The following is a 17,366-nucleotide window of genomic DNA, read 5'->3' as shown; positions in this document are numbered from 1 at the left end:
TGCAGAGAAAGAGTCAACTTAAAGCAATTCACAAGATTTTTTTTATAAAAAAAAACATACTCCATAACTGCCAATTCAAAAATAACTAAATGGTTTCCCAAATCATTTGGTCTTGGCTCACTTCTTGAAGATCAAAAGGGTAAGTGCCTTCCTAACTGATTCCATAAGGCTGCTCCGTAACACTGTGGCTGTCACATTCTGTTCCAGATCAGCAGGGACAGTTGTAACAAACCTGAAGCTAGAAACAGACCTGTTGGGAGAAGCAATGACGTCTCACAGGTTTGGACTGGGAGCGACTGTCCTTCAAATATGCAGAAACAAGGTAACGAAGGGTACTGAAAACCAGCGCATTGATCTGAACTAAGAAACAAATAGAAAGCCAATGTAAAGAAAACTTTAAAATAGATGTCACATCTACAAAGCAGTTGGCTGCTATATTTTGGATCAACTGCATGTTTATGTTGTCTTCAAGGACAACCCCAAATAAAGCACATTACATTAGTCAAGTCCTGAGGTTACACACGACTCAAAATGGCTAGGTCAGCTGAGTCCAAAAAGGGAAGATCATTTCGGTGCTATATGCAACTGAAAAAACACACTTTCGACCACCGTATTCACTTGTTTTCCAGTAGAAGGGCTGGTCTAAAAAGATTCCTAAGTCTGTTAAAGGAAGACTCGCATTATTTATTTAAAGAATATGGCACTATTCGCTCCACAACAGCAGCCTTCCAGCCAGCCTCCCCTCCATCTTACCTGGATTCAGTTTCATCATGTTCTCCCTCAGCCACTTGACTGCAGCATCCAGGCACTAGCCAAGCATTGAGAACATCCACTTCCTAAGACTCATTTAAAGATAAAGTTGGATGCCATATCCCATTTCAAAGCTTCTGCTGATGTCAGTTGACAGCCTTCCATAAACACTGAGTATCATGGGTGACAGTACAGGATCCTGACGAACCCCTCATACGGTCCCAAAGCAGTAGAAACTAAATCTTCAATGTTGCCCTTCTGAACCGAGTCTGATAGAAACCATTTGAACACTGTCCTCTTAGCCCCTACCCTGTACTCCAAGTGCTTCAGCGAGATCTCACGGTCTACTGGATCACTGGCAAAATCAAAAAGGAGACATTGCCTTTACCAGTATGTAAGTAGAGAACATTCACTTCATGTTTCACCTGATGTCCTATGGCCAGGCCTATAAAACAGACTTCAAAGGAAAGCCATTTAAAATGGGCAAATATCACTTCTGGACCAATTGGTAAGGACATATCATAAGGTAAGTGGGCATGCAAGTTCACCCTATACATATACTGCGGGTGTGATGTTTTAAGAAGGCTTGGACCTTCCCACGGTGGTATTGGGGGCGGGCAATTCCTTCAAAAGTGTTCACCTACTCAAACAGTGTTGCCTCCACTTTGAACTGATTTCGTTGGCCCTCAGTGATATTGACCCTTGACCGGATCAGACTGGCTACATGACATTGCAATGTAATCTTCCCTTGATTGACTGGGATCACCTGTGTGAAATACAGTATATAATACCTGTTTCACCTATGTGAAATGGTGGAGGTAGAGAGTGCCCTCAAATCAGAGTTGACTTATGGCAACCCCTGATGTGAAATACAGTAAATAAATGGTAATCTTTTTTTTTCGTCCTCCAACTTCTAATCCATATCACAAGGATCCTGCCCTTCCTAGATGTTTTTCTTCCAACAGAGATGTTGTAAGAACTACGATATATGTGATTTAAGCATATGAGGAAAGCACTACACAAACACTATTATTGTTGTTGTTGTTGTTGTTGTTGTTGTTGTTGTTGTTGTGTGAATGGCTTCTCCATATGTGAATTTTCCATGTACTTCCTGTTGCGTCATACCTTCCGTGTGGCTGCAGATCATCTACTGGCAAGAGGTTTCCTGGGTTTGCTGAAAACAGAACCATTCTGGAGAAAGCCATTTTTCACTATTTTCACTGTTAGCAAGAGAGGGTGGTGGCAAACTGGAAACAATGATAGATCATCTCTGCAGACAGCATATTTCTGGAGCATTTTGCACCCAAAGTTATGCGACAGGCAAAACACCATCTATTAGAAGTCCACCCTTTGCTTGGAATCACTTGACCTCATTTTTTGGCTCTTGCCTGGGAACCGGGGAGGGGGGCAGGTGCAGAAGTTTCTTCCTGTTATATATTTGTGATGTAAGTGATAAGCAATCCTACAAAGGGCTCAGAGGCTCTATAAGCCTGCTGTTAATCTAGTGTGTGAGCACGCCAATCCCTTGAGGGGAGGGCTATTATTTTTAAAGGGATTTCCTCCGTCCAACTTGTAGCTATATATAAACAAGCACACATTACACAGAAAAGATCATCCAACATTTCGTTTGCATTTGATGTGAACATTCCATCCCTTGCACTCTCATTCTTTCAAAGTCTCATTGCTCCCCACCCCCCACTCCTCCGGAAACGGACAGAGGAAACAGCTGTACAACTACATTTGGATCATTTCTCCTCCCTTTCATCAGCTCATACTCAGAGCAGAACCACAAGTGACAAAAGGCACAGATTGGACACTTGTCTGCTTCCCTCAAGTTTTGATGGGAAATGTAGGCATCCTGGTCTCGCAGCTTCGCTCTCTGACTGCTGTCCAATGGACTTTTCAACTGTCCCTTGTCCAACATTCCACCAAGCTGCCTACATTTCCCATCAAAACTTGAGGGAAGCTGACAAGTGTCCAATCTGTGCCTTTTGTCACTTGTGGTTCTGCTCTCAGTTGATGCAGAGGCTTAATAGATGAAATGCTTACTTCTTAAAAGCACTTTTCAGGAAGCAGTTATGATGCACACTTGCTTTTTAACTACATGAACAGCAAGACACATTTCTGTGCATGTGTACAAACACACACACAAACACCCTTGAATAAAAGTGCAATGGTCCAAATTCTGGATGTAGAAATAGTGGAAGACCAAAGTATGCCAGTATTGGCCCTGCTGTGGCTTCTTGGCCAGTTCAAGCTATTTGTTACACTGTTAGCTGGAGGAAAGAGGGGCAAAGACTAACCACAGAGAAGAATCATTGCTAGCAGGGAACTGCCATGCAATTGGGTTAACTCACTGGCTAAGCACAATGCAAAACTATTCATCCCATCAGGTGGGAGTGCTGGCACACAGGTTGCTTTTGTTTGCATCCTCTGCATGGAAAGAACAATTAAATTTACATTGTGTTGTTACTACATTTTCTGAAACACCTTAAGGATGATAGCTGCAATCGTAAAGCTTTCAAAAACATTCCGATTCTCTGGGTGCGTTTAAAATAAGCCTCAAAATTCCTCATGTTTTCATGCTCCTTCCCTTGTGCACCACTTGTGGATTGAAGACTTCTTGATTCAAAATGAGCCACAATGTGTTGAACAGAAGAAAGGGAGTACAGTTACTCATAGCAGAGACAGGTGAAACACCAGCAGGATGGGATTGAAAAGGTGATGACTTGGTGCGACGATGTGTTTTGATAAACTAGAATTGGAAGAGATGTAGAACATAGTTGAAATTACAGGAACATATACCTTGAGGCTGCTTCCACACATGTTGGATAATCCACTTTCAATACTCTTTAGTGAACGTTTGAAACTGATTTTCCATGTGTGGAACAAAAAATCCACTTCAAAAGGATTGCGAAAGTGCATTGAAAGTGCATTATTCAACGTGTGTGGAAATGGCCTCTGATTAATAAAATGGTATATAAGATTGTGAACAATGAAATAATGTAAAAAATTAGGGAGGATCTATGTTTTGTATCCTTTTTAATCTGTTCAAGTTTAGAATTGGCTGGTGGGTTGCAGTGGTATAGTGTATAAAATAGTCTATAATAGTGTATGAAAATGTCTAGGGGGGGCCTCAAAGTTCAAGAAATGGGCCCTGTTAAAGTTATTCAACACTTTGCAGGCTGGTGCTGAGAGGAGAGCTTGGAGGAGAAATGAAAAGAAGTCCTCCTGTAGCAGTTCAGACGTCATTTGAGCCTCCTATTTGAGATCAAAAGTGGACTTCTGGAGCAATTAAGAATGTTTCAATTAATTACACAGGGAGGCTTCCCTCAGCTTTGGAGCAAGGTTTCCAAAGATCTCTGTTGAGTGATGGGCAAAACTAGAGGGGAAGTGGAGAGTTATTTCACAAGTGAACCATTGTTAAGAAGGTTTATAAATTGCTCTTTTATTTAGCATATTGCTCATGAATCCTCACTATCCGCCTGGCCTCCTCCTTTATTCTGCCATGTAACAGAAGTTCCCAAGGGCAACTGTGTCCTTGGATATTTTATTAATACTCCCCTTTTCTGTACACAAACATATACACAGAGTTTCTCTTAGACAATGAGACGACCAGCTTCTGAGGCTGCTGTTTGCTTTATAAGTTATCACCGCAGTAGATGGTCAAAGTCCTTGACATAGTAAGTTTCTGTCTTGAAACTATATCTGACTGACTTGCTCACATTTACACAGACTGACTGGGAAGCAGTGACATCTTCAACTGTCAATCACTGCTCCTGGGTTAAATGTGAAACTTTTAAAAGCATCACACGTGTTTTTAGAACCCTTCTCTGCTAAAGCAAAAATGTGTAAACCTTTGAAAGAAACCATCAATGGCAGTTACCAAGAAGAAAGGAAGAAGCAAAAAACTTTGTGGGAAACAAAGATATTGCAAAAACAATTGTTAAGAAAGGTAAACAAAATATACAGTAGCTTTGCAAAGGAATACAGCATCAATTCCATTTTAGGATTGGTGGAAAGGAAAACATGCAAAGGAATCTTATAAATATCCATTATAAAATTGATAGTTTTATAGTACATGGTTGAAAATGGCAGGCTTTTTTTTTGCAAAGTATCTCAAGAAATGAGGTACAGCAGCTTCTTTCAAGTCCTAAGTTAAAATATGTCTTTTGACTGTTCAAAATAGCCCCCTTCCCACTCCCTGGGAACATTTTAATTTTTGAATAGAAATGACTAACAGAGACTGCCTCTTACATATTGTACTAAGTCTACTGTTCAATGATATCACCTGCAAATTATTCCTGCTGGAGCAATCAAATTCTACATCAGATGTTTTGTAGTTGGATAAAAACCCTTCTACATTGCTTCCTCCACAGAAGCAAGATACTTGGCAAACAGTCTTGGTATTCAGAGTTTGTAGTGGGGTGCTGGTGGCAGTACAGAGAGAGACCAGACCCTAATATGTACCTTTATTTAGAAAACTCTCCTTTAGTTTCCAGCCTAATTATTGGTATTATATTATATTACTGTTTAAAAGCATGAGGAATAGACTAAAATTTAAGGGATCGAATTGCAAGGCAGCATGTATATAGAAAACACATGTCATGTAGCACTAGGGCCAGGATTCAACTTCTTGAGAATCATAGCTTTCATTTAAAAAAGAAAGCAAGTTTCTAGCACTGATGGCTGTACATCAGCTATTGTGGTGTAGGAATTAGTATGTCAGGCTATGACTGGGGACACCTGAGTTCAAATTCCCCCTGGCATGAAGAACACTCAAAGATCCAGGACCAAACATCACCTCTCTTTCTCAGCCTAACTTACTTTACAGGGTTGCTGTGAGAATAAACTGGGGGAGGAAGCTTTGTATGCTTTGCTGAGCTCCCTGGACTAATAATGGGATAAAATTCTGAGAAAGTGCCGCGGCCTAGGCTGCAATGTGAGGACTTGTAGTATGGACATGAAATTCAGACACAACAAAATGCATACCGCAAGGGCTTGGCTGTCCTATGCAAAGAGCTCTTTAGGTCTCTGGACTTTTAGGCTCATGTTTTGAATTTAATTCTTGTGTCTTCCACTACATTTTATCCAGCTAGTCTCTTGATTTCATGAGAACTTTCTAATCTCCTTGAAACTGAATTTTAAAAAATAGTAAAAGTGCAAATTATTTGAAAGAATTTTGGATTTTTTATTCCTGAATCTGCTTATGGCAAAAGATGGTTGTTCAATTCTTCTTTCTCACAACAAACCACAAAGATGAGTGACTTTATTCACTTGGATGTTTTGTGTGCAGAACACCGATCTTTCCACTAAACATAGTAATGTAGTCCAGGTTTTGCTATGCAAAATCCCTCTTCTCGCTGAAAGGATTAACTTTTAAAGACCATGCTATAAATGGGATCCTGTAACTGGTCTTCCTTTGGTTTTGCCTTTCATATTTTTGGATTTGCCCTTGAAGCCCTACTGAATTCTGCTATTTGTCTGAAGGTAATATCTGGAATAAGCTTAGGGATCTCTACTGTATGCTAGCCTACCTAATAGCAGAGATGGGCACGATCTGCATTACGAACGTAAAAACCCCACAAAAATGGCGATCGCGCCATCGTGACCCAGTGGATCGTGATCGTCCATGGCCAACGATCTAGCAGTCGGGAGAGGCTTGGATTGTGGCGTTCGTTCTCAGTTCGGGGATCCAGACACTCAGGTGCCAGCAATCTATTCCCCTGGCAACGGAGCCAGAGGAATGCCTGAGCTCTGTTTGCCCTCCTTCTGTAGCCCTGGAAACCCCAATGGAAGCCTAGCTTTCCTTGATCAGCAGGGCTTCCTTCCAACCACGGAGCAGCAAAGCAATCACAAGTTGGGAGAAGACACCCAGGGGAGGGAGGGGGAAGGGGGTGTTCTGAGTGCCATGGGCACTCCAATCTCATCCCTGCAAACCCTGATAGGCAGCTCTGACGGCCAAACACAGACCTCCTGTGCTGCTGAATGGGACCCATGCTTATAAATAGCCATGGGCTGGGAACAGTGGCGTGCCCTGCTGCGTTTTCCACGATCCGGGTTCAGTTCGGGGATGGGAGATGGTCGTTGCTGTTCGGGAATTCGGGATCGTGGTCCGCAACGAACCACAATCTGCTGGTTCGATAAATTTTTTTTGGTTCGTGCCCATGTCTACTAAATAGTCTTTGTTAATTTGCTTCTCCTGCTGAATTCTCCTAAACTCTTTGATAATTGGCTTTCTGCACTTCAATAAATTCTATTAGTTGTCTCTTGTGTGTTCTTTGTGTTACTGCTTCAGTCTGAATCCAGTTTCTTGGCCAATTTGCCATTAGCTACCAAGTTAAATTGTCTCTGGACTCAGCCTGCCAGATGCCTATTCTACAATTGACTCCTGTTTGCTTAGTGGCTCACCTCTCAGTCTCTAGGTGTGGGATAGTCAGAGGGGCTGGTGGTAGCTGCTATCTGGGAAGTGAGGACTCATTCCCCACATTTGTGTTTTGCTCTTGTCACTGCTCTTGTCAGGGAGAACCAGGGCTGTCTTCCTGGGGAACCCTGGCTGGGGCAGCCCTCCTTCCTGTAAAGGTAGAAAGGAAGCAGCAGGACAAGAACTCTGATACTGAAGAGTTTCTCTACATGAGACCTCTTACACGAGGACGCTCAAGTGTAGGGAAATGCAACGTTAGCTGGGAAGCGTAGTTTTAAAAGAGAGCGCCAAAGGCTCTGTCAATTTCACCTCTCTACACCTCCCTTCCAGAGGCTAAGGTGAAATTAACAGCGCCTCTGAGGAGGGATCTCACCAGCTCTGTCTTTTCCAACTACCTTCCTCTAGAGAGGTGAAATTGACAGACCCTTTAGCTCTTTCCTTTTAAACTATGCTTCCCAGCTAACATTGTGTCTCCCTACACTTGAGCATCCTCGTGTAAGAGGGCTCATGTAGAGAGACTCTGAATTACAGTACAGTACAGAGCACATTCCTTGACTGCAGAAGATCTCTGATTGGGTTGGGAAAGACCTCTGCTGTTAACCTTGGGAGAGTTGCTGCCTACTGTACTAAACAGACTGATGGTCTGATGCACTATAAGGCAGCTTCACCCCCCTCCTCAGTCACAACCAATGTTTCTTGGCACTATTCATTTGCCTAAAAGGCTAACCACATTTATTTCAGTTTGAGTTTTCACAGGTCACAGCCCACTTCATCATCTGACCCAGGAAAGCTCATACCAAAATAAATTTTGCCAGTCTTTGAGGTGCCAGGACAGGCTATCCCTTTGCAGTACTCATTTGCATCTGGGATAACAGCTGGGGAGAGCAGAGGGAAGGGAGAGAGCCTAGAAGAGACCATCACCAAAGCAAAGCTAGCTAGTTTAACCCCAGGGTACCTGCAGTGTCACCAAGGGCAATCTGATCATGTCAATTAATGGGCAGTTGCTTGAGGACTTAGGACAAATAAGTCCACCAAGAACGTGACTAGATGGACCAATGATCCATGTGCATCAGCTTTGTACTTTCCTATATTTGGCCCCCTGAAGCTGTGAAAATCACTTGGGAGTCTGGTGGACCCATTGCTTTTGGGAACTAAGGCAGCTTTAGAATACAACATATTATAAAACAATTCCCAGTTGCCTAAATTCCAGCCACACTAGTAAGGAAGGGGAACCTGTGACTGCAGCAGCAGGTATACAACCTGGCTGAGACAAGCAAAAAGCACACAATCTAGGCAGTGGGTGCAGAGGATTTTCCCCTTACAATATCCCCTTGCATGCATGCACAGTGGGAGAAATCCACACCAGGAAATCTCTTTCCATAGACGACTTGTGAACTCAGGGTGATTATCTGCCAATAGCAGCTCCCAGTTCTATTTAAAGAGTGTGCCATCGATATGAAGCAATTCAAGTCTAAAGTTATAATAAAAGAATCTTGAATTACCCACTGAGTACTTCCAAGCACACCAATACTATGCATGTATTTCCTGCATCCGTAAGTACGTAATATATACAAATTATTCAGAGAGCAGTGCAATGGTTTGGTGAGAAAGTCACTTGAAAAAGCTCACATGCTTCCCAGTTGCAGATGCACTATAAAATGTTCCAGGATGTGGGAAGTGGACACAGCATTTGTGATGACACCTATCAAAAATCAATTGAATTTACAGTGTTTCTATTGTGTCTGAAAGAACACCATAAAATGTCTTTTTCAAGGCAGTATAATGTCTTCTTGGAATCGCAGTCCTTGTCTTTAAGGCACATTTCTCTGTTTTATATATATTAAAAAAAAAAAACCACCCACAAAAACAAACAGAGAAAGAGACTCAGCCACATCTGGAGAAACGCTGCAATTCTCATGGCTCTTCATAATGCTGGGTCCTAAAGGAACTCCCCACGAAATGGCAGCGAACTCTGGTTCTGCTCCTGCCAGCGGTAGCGAAGCTGTGAGAGCGGTTTGTCCTCTAGGTTCTCAAATTCGGCAAAACCCAGGTGGTTTAGGATCTCATAGACTCCAGCTTTGGCTGCTACCTGAAACGAAAAAAAGGAGTGGGAGTGGAATGTCTCAAATAGCTCTGAGTAAAATAGGCAACTTGTGCTGATCGCAGGCCTCGAGCTCTGCTGTCTGAAGGAAGCGACGGAGCAAAGTGTGGAGTGCTGAAAAGGGGAATAAGACAGCTCTGGGAGAGTAAGGGCAGCGTAATTTGTGGGGAACGGAAAAGAAGAATGCAGCAGGCAGCCCCATTCCCTCAAGGGACAGGAGGAAAGCACTGAGATCAGGATTATAGAGAAGGATTTTATCTCTGTCTCTCGGTTTTGGTGCACAGCTTGACCCCAATGATTATGGTCCTGTTTGATGGATCCCGCTAGGTTTTCCTTAGAACAGTTTCATTAAAGATACATCTGTGCCAGACAGCCTTCACACCTAGGCAGAGATCAAGTCCGCACCTTCTAAGGTTAGCAACCACAGATCGGGACCATGGAGCTGGGTGAGCTGGATCAATCCTTTCTCCCTGCAGTCCTTTCCTGGCAGGATGTTTGTTTCTGCTTCGTGGTGGTGCTATCTGTCCCATCAGAAGATGTATCAGGAGTGACCTAGGGTGAAAGTGTTGACTGCCACCCTTGCACTGCGACTGTGATCCAAATCCTGGTGTTCTGCCTCGTTTAGCCCTCTTGCATTCTGCGCTTCATCCTGATGGGGTTTCACTGTCAGGGGTCGAGTTTTTACATGAAATGAGTACCACCATAAACCATTCCACAATTTTTCTCCTCTGGTCCTCAGCTCTTGCTTCCCCACAACTTTAATCATTCTTTTTAGTTTTTAATTAATAATGTTTAAACTAACCTTTTCTTTCAGTGAAATCCTAAGAAGAGTTACTCTGTTTATGATTTCACTGTTTAACTGGATTATGTATCCATATTTATTATTCAATGTCTGCATTCTTCCTGCTAGGTTTTTTTTTTGTCCAAGCTTGTATACACGTAACCAAGCTATGCCAGCCACCATGACCTTTCTCACTCTAGTGCAGTATGTTTGGAAAGCACGGCATGACCACGCATGGGGTGCATTAGTAAAATGGACGTCTGGATCTGCACCCAGAACAGACACTGCACAGAGACACTCAACTGTCCTGTTTAGCTCCATCTGGAGACCTTTCTAATCCTGCATTCTCATCCTGTATTTGAACTACCTACGAGAAACATAGCCCTGGTGCTTTCTGGCCATCAGATGGCCTGGATCAACTACTTATCATTTCCTATGGCCTCCTTCTGGATTCCCCCCCCCCACTATTATCCAGCAACACCTTTAATATTTTGCAGGAGAGCCTTAAGGGGTATCTCATCAGTCCTCTTCCCTTCCATTCGTCATCCCTCCAACCCCGACCCTAATCTTTAATGTAAAGAAGCCATAAAAGTTTCAGCATATACTCAAATTAACAAAAGCTTGAACTGTAGGGCAACTCTCCCCTCAGCTCCCCAAAACCCCTTTCTTGCATTTCTATATCTGGTGCTTAACCATTTTATAAACCACTTTTCAGTTGTTTGTGTTAGCATTTGCAAGGTTTGTTAGCTTTGGCAGAGGGTGGGCAAAGTTACAATGTTGCCTTGTTTGTGCTAAAAAGCTTATGAGAAAAAAAAGCAAAAGGAAGGCTCAGCACAGCACATGAGACCAAAGGCTCTTTTTAAAGTCATCACTCCCAGAAACACCCTTGAGCTCTCCCTCTCCTCTTCCCATAATTTGTAAAAAGGAGTAAGAAAAAGTAAATCAGGAGTGGGTAGGTGGGATGTAAACATAGCCCAAAAGGCAGCAATTCTGATTTGCTGAAACAGCAGAGCCATTGAAAAAATGTAGTTGATCACAGCTCACTCACTGCCGGCATTTGTTTTAAATTGTGTGTGTGTCAGTCACATTACGAACACATGAAGCTACCTTACATCAAAGCAGACCACTGGTTAGTATTGTCTACTCTGGCTGTCAGCAGCTCTCCGGTGTCTCAGGCCGAGGTCTTTCACATCACCTGTTACTTGAACTTTTAGCTGGAGAGGCTGGGGACCGAACCTGAGACCTTCAGCACGCTGACTGTGTTGTTCAGCATGCAAATTGTTGGGTGTTCTGCCCACTGAGGCATGGGCAAGGGTTGCCAGCTCCAGTTTACAAAATTCCTGGAGATTTGGGGGGTGGAGCCTGGAGAGGACAGTGTTTGGGGAAGGGAGGGATCTCAGCAGGCTATAATGCCATAGAGTCCACCTTCCAAGGCAACCATTTTCTCCAGGGGAACTCATCTCTGTTGCCTGGAGATCAGTTTTTAATTCCAGGAGATCTCCAGTTACCACCTGGAGTCAGGCAACCTTAGGCACACTCCTCTATACCAGCAGGTTAATGCCTTGTAGTAGGACCAACGAAGTGCCTAAGTACACGTTAAGCAGAGAGGGAAACTACATGATACGTGCAGGTGGGTGTCGGGTCCTGCAAGGTTCCCTGGGAAGTGTAGTCTTACAAAGATCAGCCACTAGATGAATTGCTGGTTTGAAAACAACAAGGGGAAATTGGCTGTCGGCCCCGCCCACTCACTGCTGCAGCCGATTGAATTTACTGCTCTAAAGACGCTAAGTAGGTTTAAACCTTTTAAGCCTTTTTTCTTCTTTTTTTGATTGTTTTTATTTTCCTCATACTTCAAGGAGGTGCTTGGATATTTGGGCAACAAGGGGAAGTTCCCTTTCTTTCTTTCTTTCTTTCTTTCTTTCTTTCTTTCTTTCTTTCTTTCTTTCTTTCTTTCTTTCTTTCTTTCTTTCTATCTATCTATCTATCTATCTATCTATCTATCTATCTATCTATCTATCTATCTATCTATCTATCTATCTATCTATCTATCTATCTATCTATCTATCTATCTATCTATCTATCTATCTATCTATCTATCTATCTATCTATCTATCTATCTATCTATGCGGAGAGCCCTGTGCAAGTGAAATTCACAGACCTTCATCAATTTCATCTCCTAGCTAGGGGGTGAAACAGACGAGCTTCCTCTAGTTAGCTAGGAGGTGAAATTGTTGAAGGTTGGTCAATTTCACTTGCATAGGGCTCTCTGAAAAAAGAATAAAAAGGGAACTTCCCCTTGGTAGTTTCAAACCAGTTATTCATCAATTCTGCAATAGACTTAAAAAAGAAGAAAGGGGATGGGAGGGGAGATGGAAAGGAGGTGAGAAGGAGCAGCTGAATAGACAATCACAATGAAGTGAGAATCACAAATGAGAGGGATTTCTCTCTCTCTCTCTCTTGCAAAAAGCCTTGTTTTTTTCCTACTTCCTATTACGTCATCCCCCCCAGCTCCTGGAGGAAAACCCAAGCCAAGTGGCTTTTTGAAAGAGCAAGAGAGATTCCCCAGCAGAGAATCTCATCGAGTGGCTGCTCTTTGTAAGACTACCCCTCTCAGGGAATCTTACAGGATCTGACACATGAAGAACACGTGTTGGGCATCTCGTGTAGTTTGGCTCATACTCAGTGTAGTTTGGAATCTATGATCAAACCTCTTGATCTGCATTTTAGCTTCAAAAAGCAGCTGCAGAAAGAGGGGAAATCCGGTTTGTAGCCAGGGCACTTAGGGTGGGGTTAACTCTTATTCTCCCCCCCCCCCCTACGTCTCCCAAGTTACTTTTACCCCAGTAAGGGAAAAAGAGAAAATACAAATTAAGAAATGCTTAAGAAAACATTCCTGGAACATCTGCTCTGTCTCCCTGACCCACAGCAAATATTCACAAGAGCAGTGTCCGGAGTCTACTTTACAGTGTTTCATCTAGTTATGTGGCAGTGATTAGACCAACAGCTGCTTGTTATGCTCTTCTCCAAGCTTGTTTTCAAGCCAGAATTTTCTTCCCAAGAGCTCCAAAAGGCACAATCCACATTTCCTTGAAACTTTTATTCCTAACCCCTCCTCCCCAGTTGACCCCAGTTGCCAGCACAGGAGACTGACAAGCATAAAATGTAGGCTAGGCGATACTACGTATCTTTGCATTTTAAAAAGAGATTGCATTTACAGACTCCAGAAAAAAGAGGCATTTTTAATTATTTCAGCTCCCTAAATATAAAGTAACCATATAATGTTTCTTTAGGTGTCTACAGATGGCCAATGGTATTCACTGGGGAATCTATTATTACTTCTCTTTGGAATTGTTGCACCATAATCCTAAATAGAGCTGCACGCTTCTAAATCCACTGAAGTAAGAGGGTTTAGAAGAGTATGACTGTTTAGGATTGCATTGTTAGTTTCTTATGACTCTGAGAAGGCGATCCTATGCAGAGTTACTTCTCTTTAAGCTAATTTAAACGTACTTAAGACTGCAGCAACTCTGAATAGGGTTGCACTATGAAAAGTTTAGCTTGCTTTATTAGGGTTTGCTTTTCATGTGTGCGATGCCACCAGCTGATCTCTAGATACAAGAATGAAATTTTGCAAGACTGTTTTTGTGCACAGGAAACCAGACAAATCTAGGATTCAAAATGTAGCAAAAAGGTCAAGAGCTGAGGCCAAAGAATATGCACACAGTTGGCATACTTTGAGGAAATTGTTCCATGAGCATCAGGTATGGCAGTTGGCAGAAATTTCAAAGAACAATCAAGTAAAATTCCAGTCTACTTATTGAATCGGTCCATTTAGGTCCATAATCATAAAATACATCCAAAACCTCCTTGAAGGAAAACAGCTCTATTCTGTAGTAGAGCTTTCTAGCCAACTTTATATGAGAATTTTTAACAATCGCCAGCTTGCTCTACTAATTCTTAACTAATTTTTTAATGTTGAAATGCTTTTAATATTGCTGGCTACAGTAACTTAATGAAGTAAGGAAATGAACAAAATGTTCCTTGTTAAAGTAAGCCAAATCTCTTATCGCTTGATAACATGTTGAGAAGGGCTGGTTTTAATATTTTGTGTTTTTATATTATTTTTCACATAGATGCCCTTATTTTCTGAGATAAGCAATTGCTCTGACAACTTATATGCCTAGTCGTGACGTGTCGATTTCTGACGTGTCCTGGCAGCTAATGATGGTGTTGCCACTGAGGAATGAGGAAGCCCTAAGCAAGAAAATTTCCTCAACTTACCCTTATTATTTCCCGCATTCCAACAATGGTTCCAAACATTTGCGAGTGCCCTTTCTGATGACCCATGGCATCAACAGTGCCATGCCCTCCTCGCTGTAGATGCTTCACACTGGGCTCCAACTTTTTGCTCTTCCTGGATCCCCTCTGCTTTGAGCTCTTCTCCCTACCCTCTAGGATCTAGATGTGACCACCTATCCACAGGCCCCCTTTCCTGACAGCAACTCACGTTCACTTGTAAGACACAGCAAAGGAAGGTTACTGAAGCAGGACGGATGCCAATTGTTTCAACAAAAGCACTGGTCAGGTGTTTCCAAGCTAAGGAAAAAACATCTCTACAGACTTGCTGGGCCTGTTTCATGCTGCAAACTCCTGCTAGATGGGTGGGCTCAGCGATGAGAGAGCAACATTATCCCTATGACTTAAGAAAAACTTGCTCAGAGCAAGAGAATGTCCTGAACGTGTCTCTCTTCTCCAAGCCCCACCTATTGGGCATCCAAAACTAGGAAATAAATGAAGTGATGTTGCCTTTTTCTATCACAGCCTCACTTCAACAGCAGAGCACATTCCAGCTTCTATTTCATCTTCCAATCAAGTGCCTGGTGAGCTTCAAATCGAGAGCAGAGTGAGCTCCTGCAAATAACATTCCTTTCCCTTCCTATCCATCTGCCTTCCCGTAGGGCATGGTTGACCTGGACACGGCACTGGTAACATTGCTTTTTCATCCCTCCTCCCCCCGCCGCCCCCCCCAGACACACACTTCCCCAAATGGATCAACGGCCTTTTCCAGCAAGTCCCGTCAATCGAGAACAGCTCTGATTGAAACCACAGCTGGCAGATGCCCCTTTCATCTCTCACCAAGGAGATCAAACATGCCAATATGAATTAGCAAAGCTAACTGAGACAGAAAAGAGAGGTTTTGCCATCATGCACCATCCAGTGACTCCCTATTTACAGCTGTCACAAACAAGAGAAGCTCTTAACTGTTTGCACAGTTTCACCTTTTGTTACCATAGAGTCATTATTCTGAGTATACTTTCAGGTGGGTGGCCTTGTTGGTCTGTAGTAGAAGAGCAAGAATTGGGTCCAGTAGCACCTTAAAGACCAACTAGATTTCCATGATATGATCTTTTGAGAGTCAGAGTCATATCTGATGAAGAGAGCTCTGACTCTCAAAAGCTCATATTCTAGAAATCTAGTTGGTCTTTAACGTGCTACTAGATCCAAATCTTGCACTATTCTGAGCAGTGGCACTTTTTTGTTTTGCTATGTCATTACAAATTTAACTGCCAGAAAATCATCGCCAGGGCAGTAGTCATTCTAAGCATCATTCTGAGACAGATGTACATCCCCTCCCTGCCCCCAGACTCGTCACGGATACTTGCAAACTATTTAGTAGTGACACTGGCTGTCTGAAATGTTGTGTATGTTGATAATCCCACCCTCCTCGTGAATGCTGCATGTCCCACCACAGTATCACCAACTCAATCCTCAACTATTTTTTCTTCAAGCCATCACCTTCGCTTTTGCACTCTTGTATGAACAATGACTAGCACCTTGGGCAGCACTTGTTTTGCTTAGAGGAAGGATGGGGTGGAAGGAAATCAGATCAGCCCTCTCCTCCAAGTTCTGCACTCACAGCTGCTGCTCCCTCCACATGCTCATCTTAACCACTGGTTGTCAACTGGGGGTGGGAAGGCTGCATGCAAATCCTCAGTGGGCCAGAAGCAGACTAAGAACAGCCAAACTGCGCGTCTACAAATTTGCATAATATCAGTGGTGGGAGCTACTTTTTCCCCTTAGGTTTATAATCTGACTTGCATGGATGTTTATGTTTTGAATGTGAAGTGCTTCGCTAATGAGTTAGGGACCACAGGCTTCACCACTATGTTACCTTACATATTATCTGTTGTTTTGAACATGTAGTCCTATGTACGACCTGTGCTTCATGTTGTCTAATGTCAGTTCTAGAATTGATTATGTTCTGTTTTAGCAATTTCAACTCTGTACTGGATCCTTGCTAATGCTATATCTTTGTAAACTGTATTTATTTATCCAATGGCATTGTCTGTGGAAATGTCCTTGACAGTGTATGGAAATGTCTTTGATACTGATTGTACTAATCTCACACTACGTAATCTGCTTTGAGCCTCAGTGAGAAAGGCGGATTATAAATGACATAAATAAATAAATAAGAGTCAGGAAATGCAAGTGCCCCCCGCCCCCCGATTGGCATTTCTTTTCCTATGCAGGCTTGTTTCCATCCAAGAAGTTGCTCAGAGCCTTGTATTTAAAGCAAGTATTTAAGAAATAGTGCTAACTTTTGTTTCTCTCCCCCCCCCGCCCCCCGGGGAAGAATTCATCCCATGGCCAGCAGCTTTCCTGCTGTTCAAATCAAGAGAGTTCCTCCATGTACAATGGGCCCAGCTCACAAGAGGAAACTTTGCGACCAGGAGGTCTTTATGCAGGTCCCTGTTCTAAGATATTTTTTTTTAAAAAGAGCTGCCTTTAGAGGAAACTGAGTATGGCTTTCTCTTGGGAGAGTGTATTTCTGTCTACGCCTCACTAAAAAGAAGCATTCAGTATTGACTTTTGCCCACGTACAGTACATATTCAGATAACTTACTGATGAAAACCTTGAAGCGCTTGGAGAAAGCAGGACTGGGAGGCCTAAGAACATTTGGCTTTTTAAAAAAAAGACTGGGTGAGAGAACACTCTTTTTACTTTGAGGAAATTCACACCACAAATATCTTTTTGTAAGCTCCAGCAAGTTCCTGCAAGCAAAATTTATTACTTTCCTCCGCCTACCCTGCCCCAATCCCACCTCTTGCTGCATCATCAGGATATCCAGGAGAGAGAAAAGGGATTTGTTTCTTCTGTCCAGTGCCTAGTACTTAAATTATGGGAAATAAAATGGATTAGGGTAGGGGATGACAGGGGAGTGCTTTTTTCCCACAGGTTAAAATAAAACAAAGGAAGCATTTAACTGCATTAAAGGGGCCCAGCCAACCCTCTCACCTTTGAAATTCAA

The 17,366-nt window shown here is 42.7% G+C and overlaps 1 protein-coding gene across 3 annotated transcripts in view; it reads right to left on the bottom strand.

Moving 5' to 3' along the window:
• Window positions 1-7,688: 7,688 nt before the first annotated feature.
• PALD1 (phosphatase domain containing paladin 1) overlaps window positions 7,689-17,366 on the bottom strand; it is a 157,116-nt gene continuing 147,438 nt past the window's right edge. For all 3 annotated transcript variants that reach the window (XM_054984134.1, XM_054984135.1, XM_054984137.1), the window contains one exon: window positions 7,689-9,263. In XM_054984134.1, the coding sequence (XP_054840109.1) occupies window positions 9,114-9,263 (150 nt within the window). In that variant the 3' untranslated portion in view covers window positions 7,689-9,113. The remainder of the gene's footprint in view (window positions 9,264-17,366) is intronic.

The sequence above is a fragment of the Eublepharis macularius genome, chromosome 6, assembly GCF_028583425.1.
Source record: "Eublepharis macularius isolate TG4126 chromosome 6, MPM_Emac_v1.0, whole genome shotgun sequence".
Lineage (NCBI taxonomy): Eukaryota > Metazoa > Chordata > Lepidosauria > Squamata > Eublepharidae > Eublepharis > Eublepharis macularius.
The sequence above is the reverse complement of the archived record's forward strand: the minus strand, read 5'-3'. Positions and strand labels throughout refer to the sequence as shown.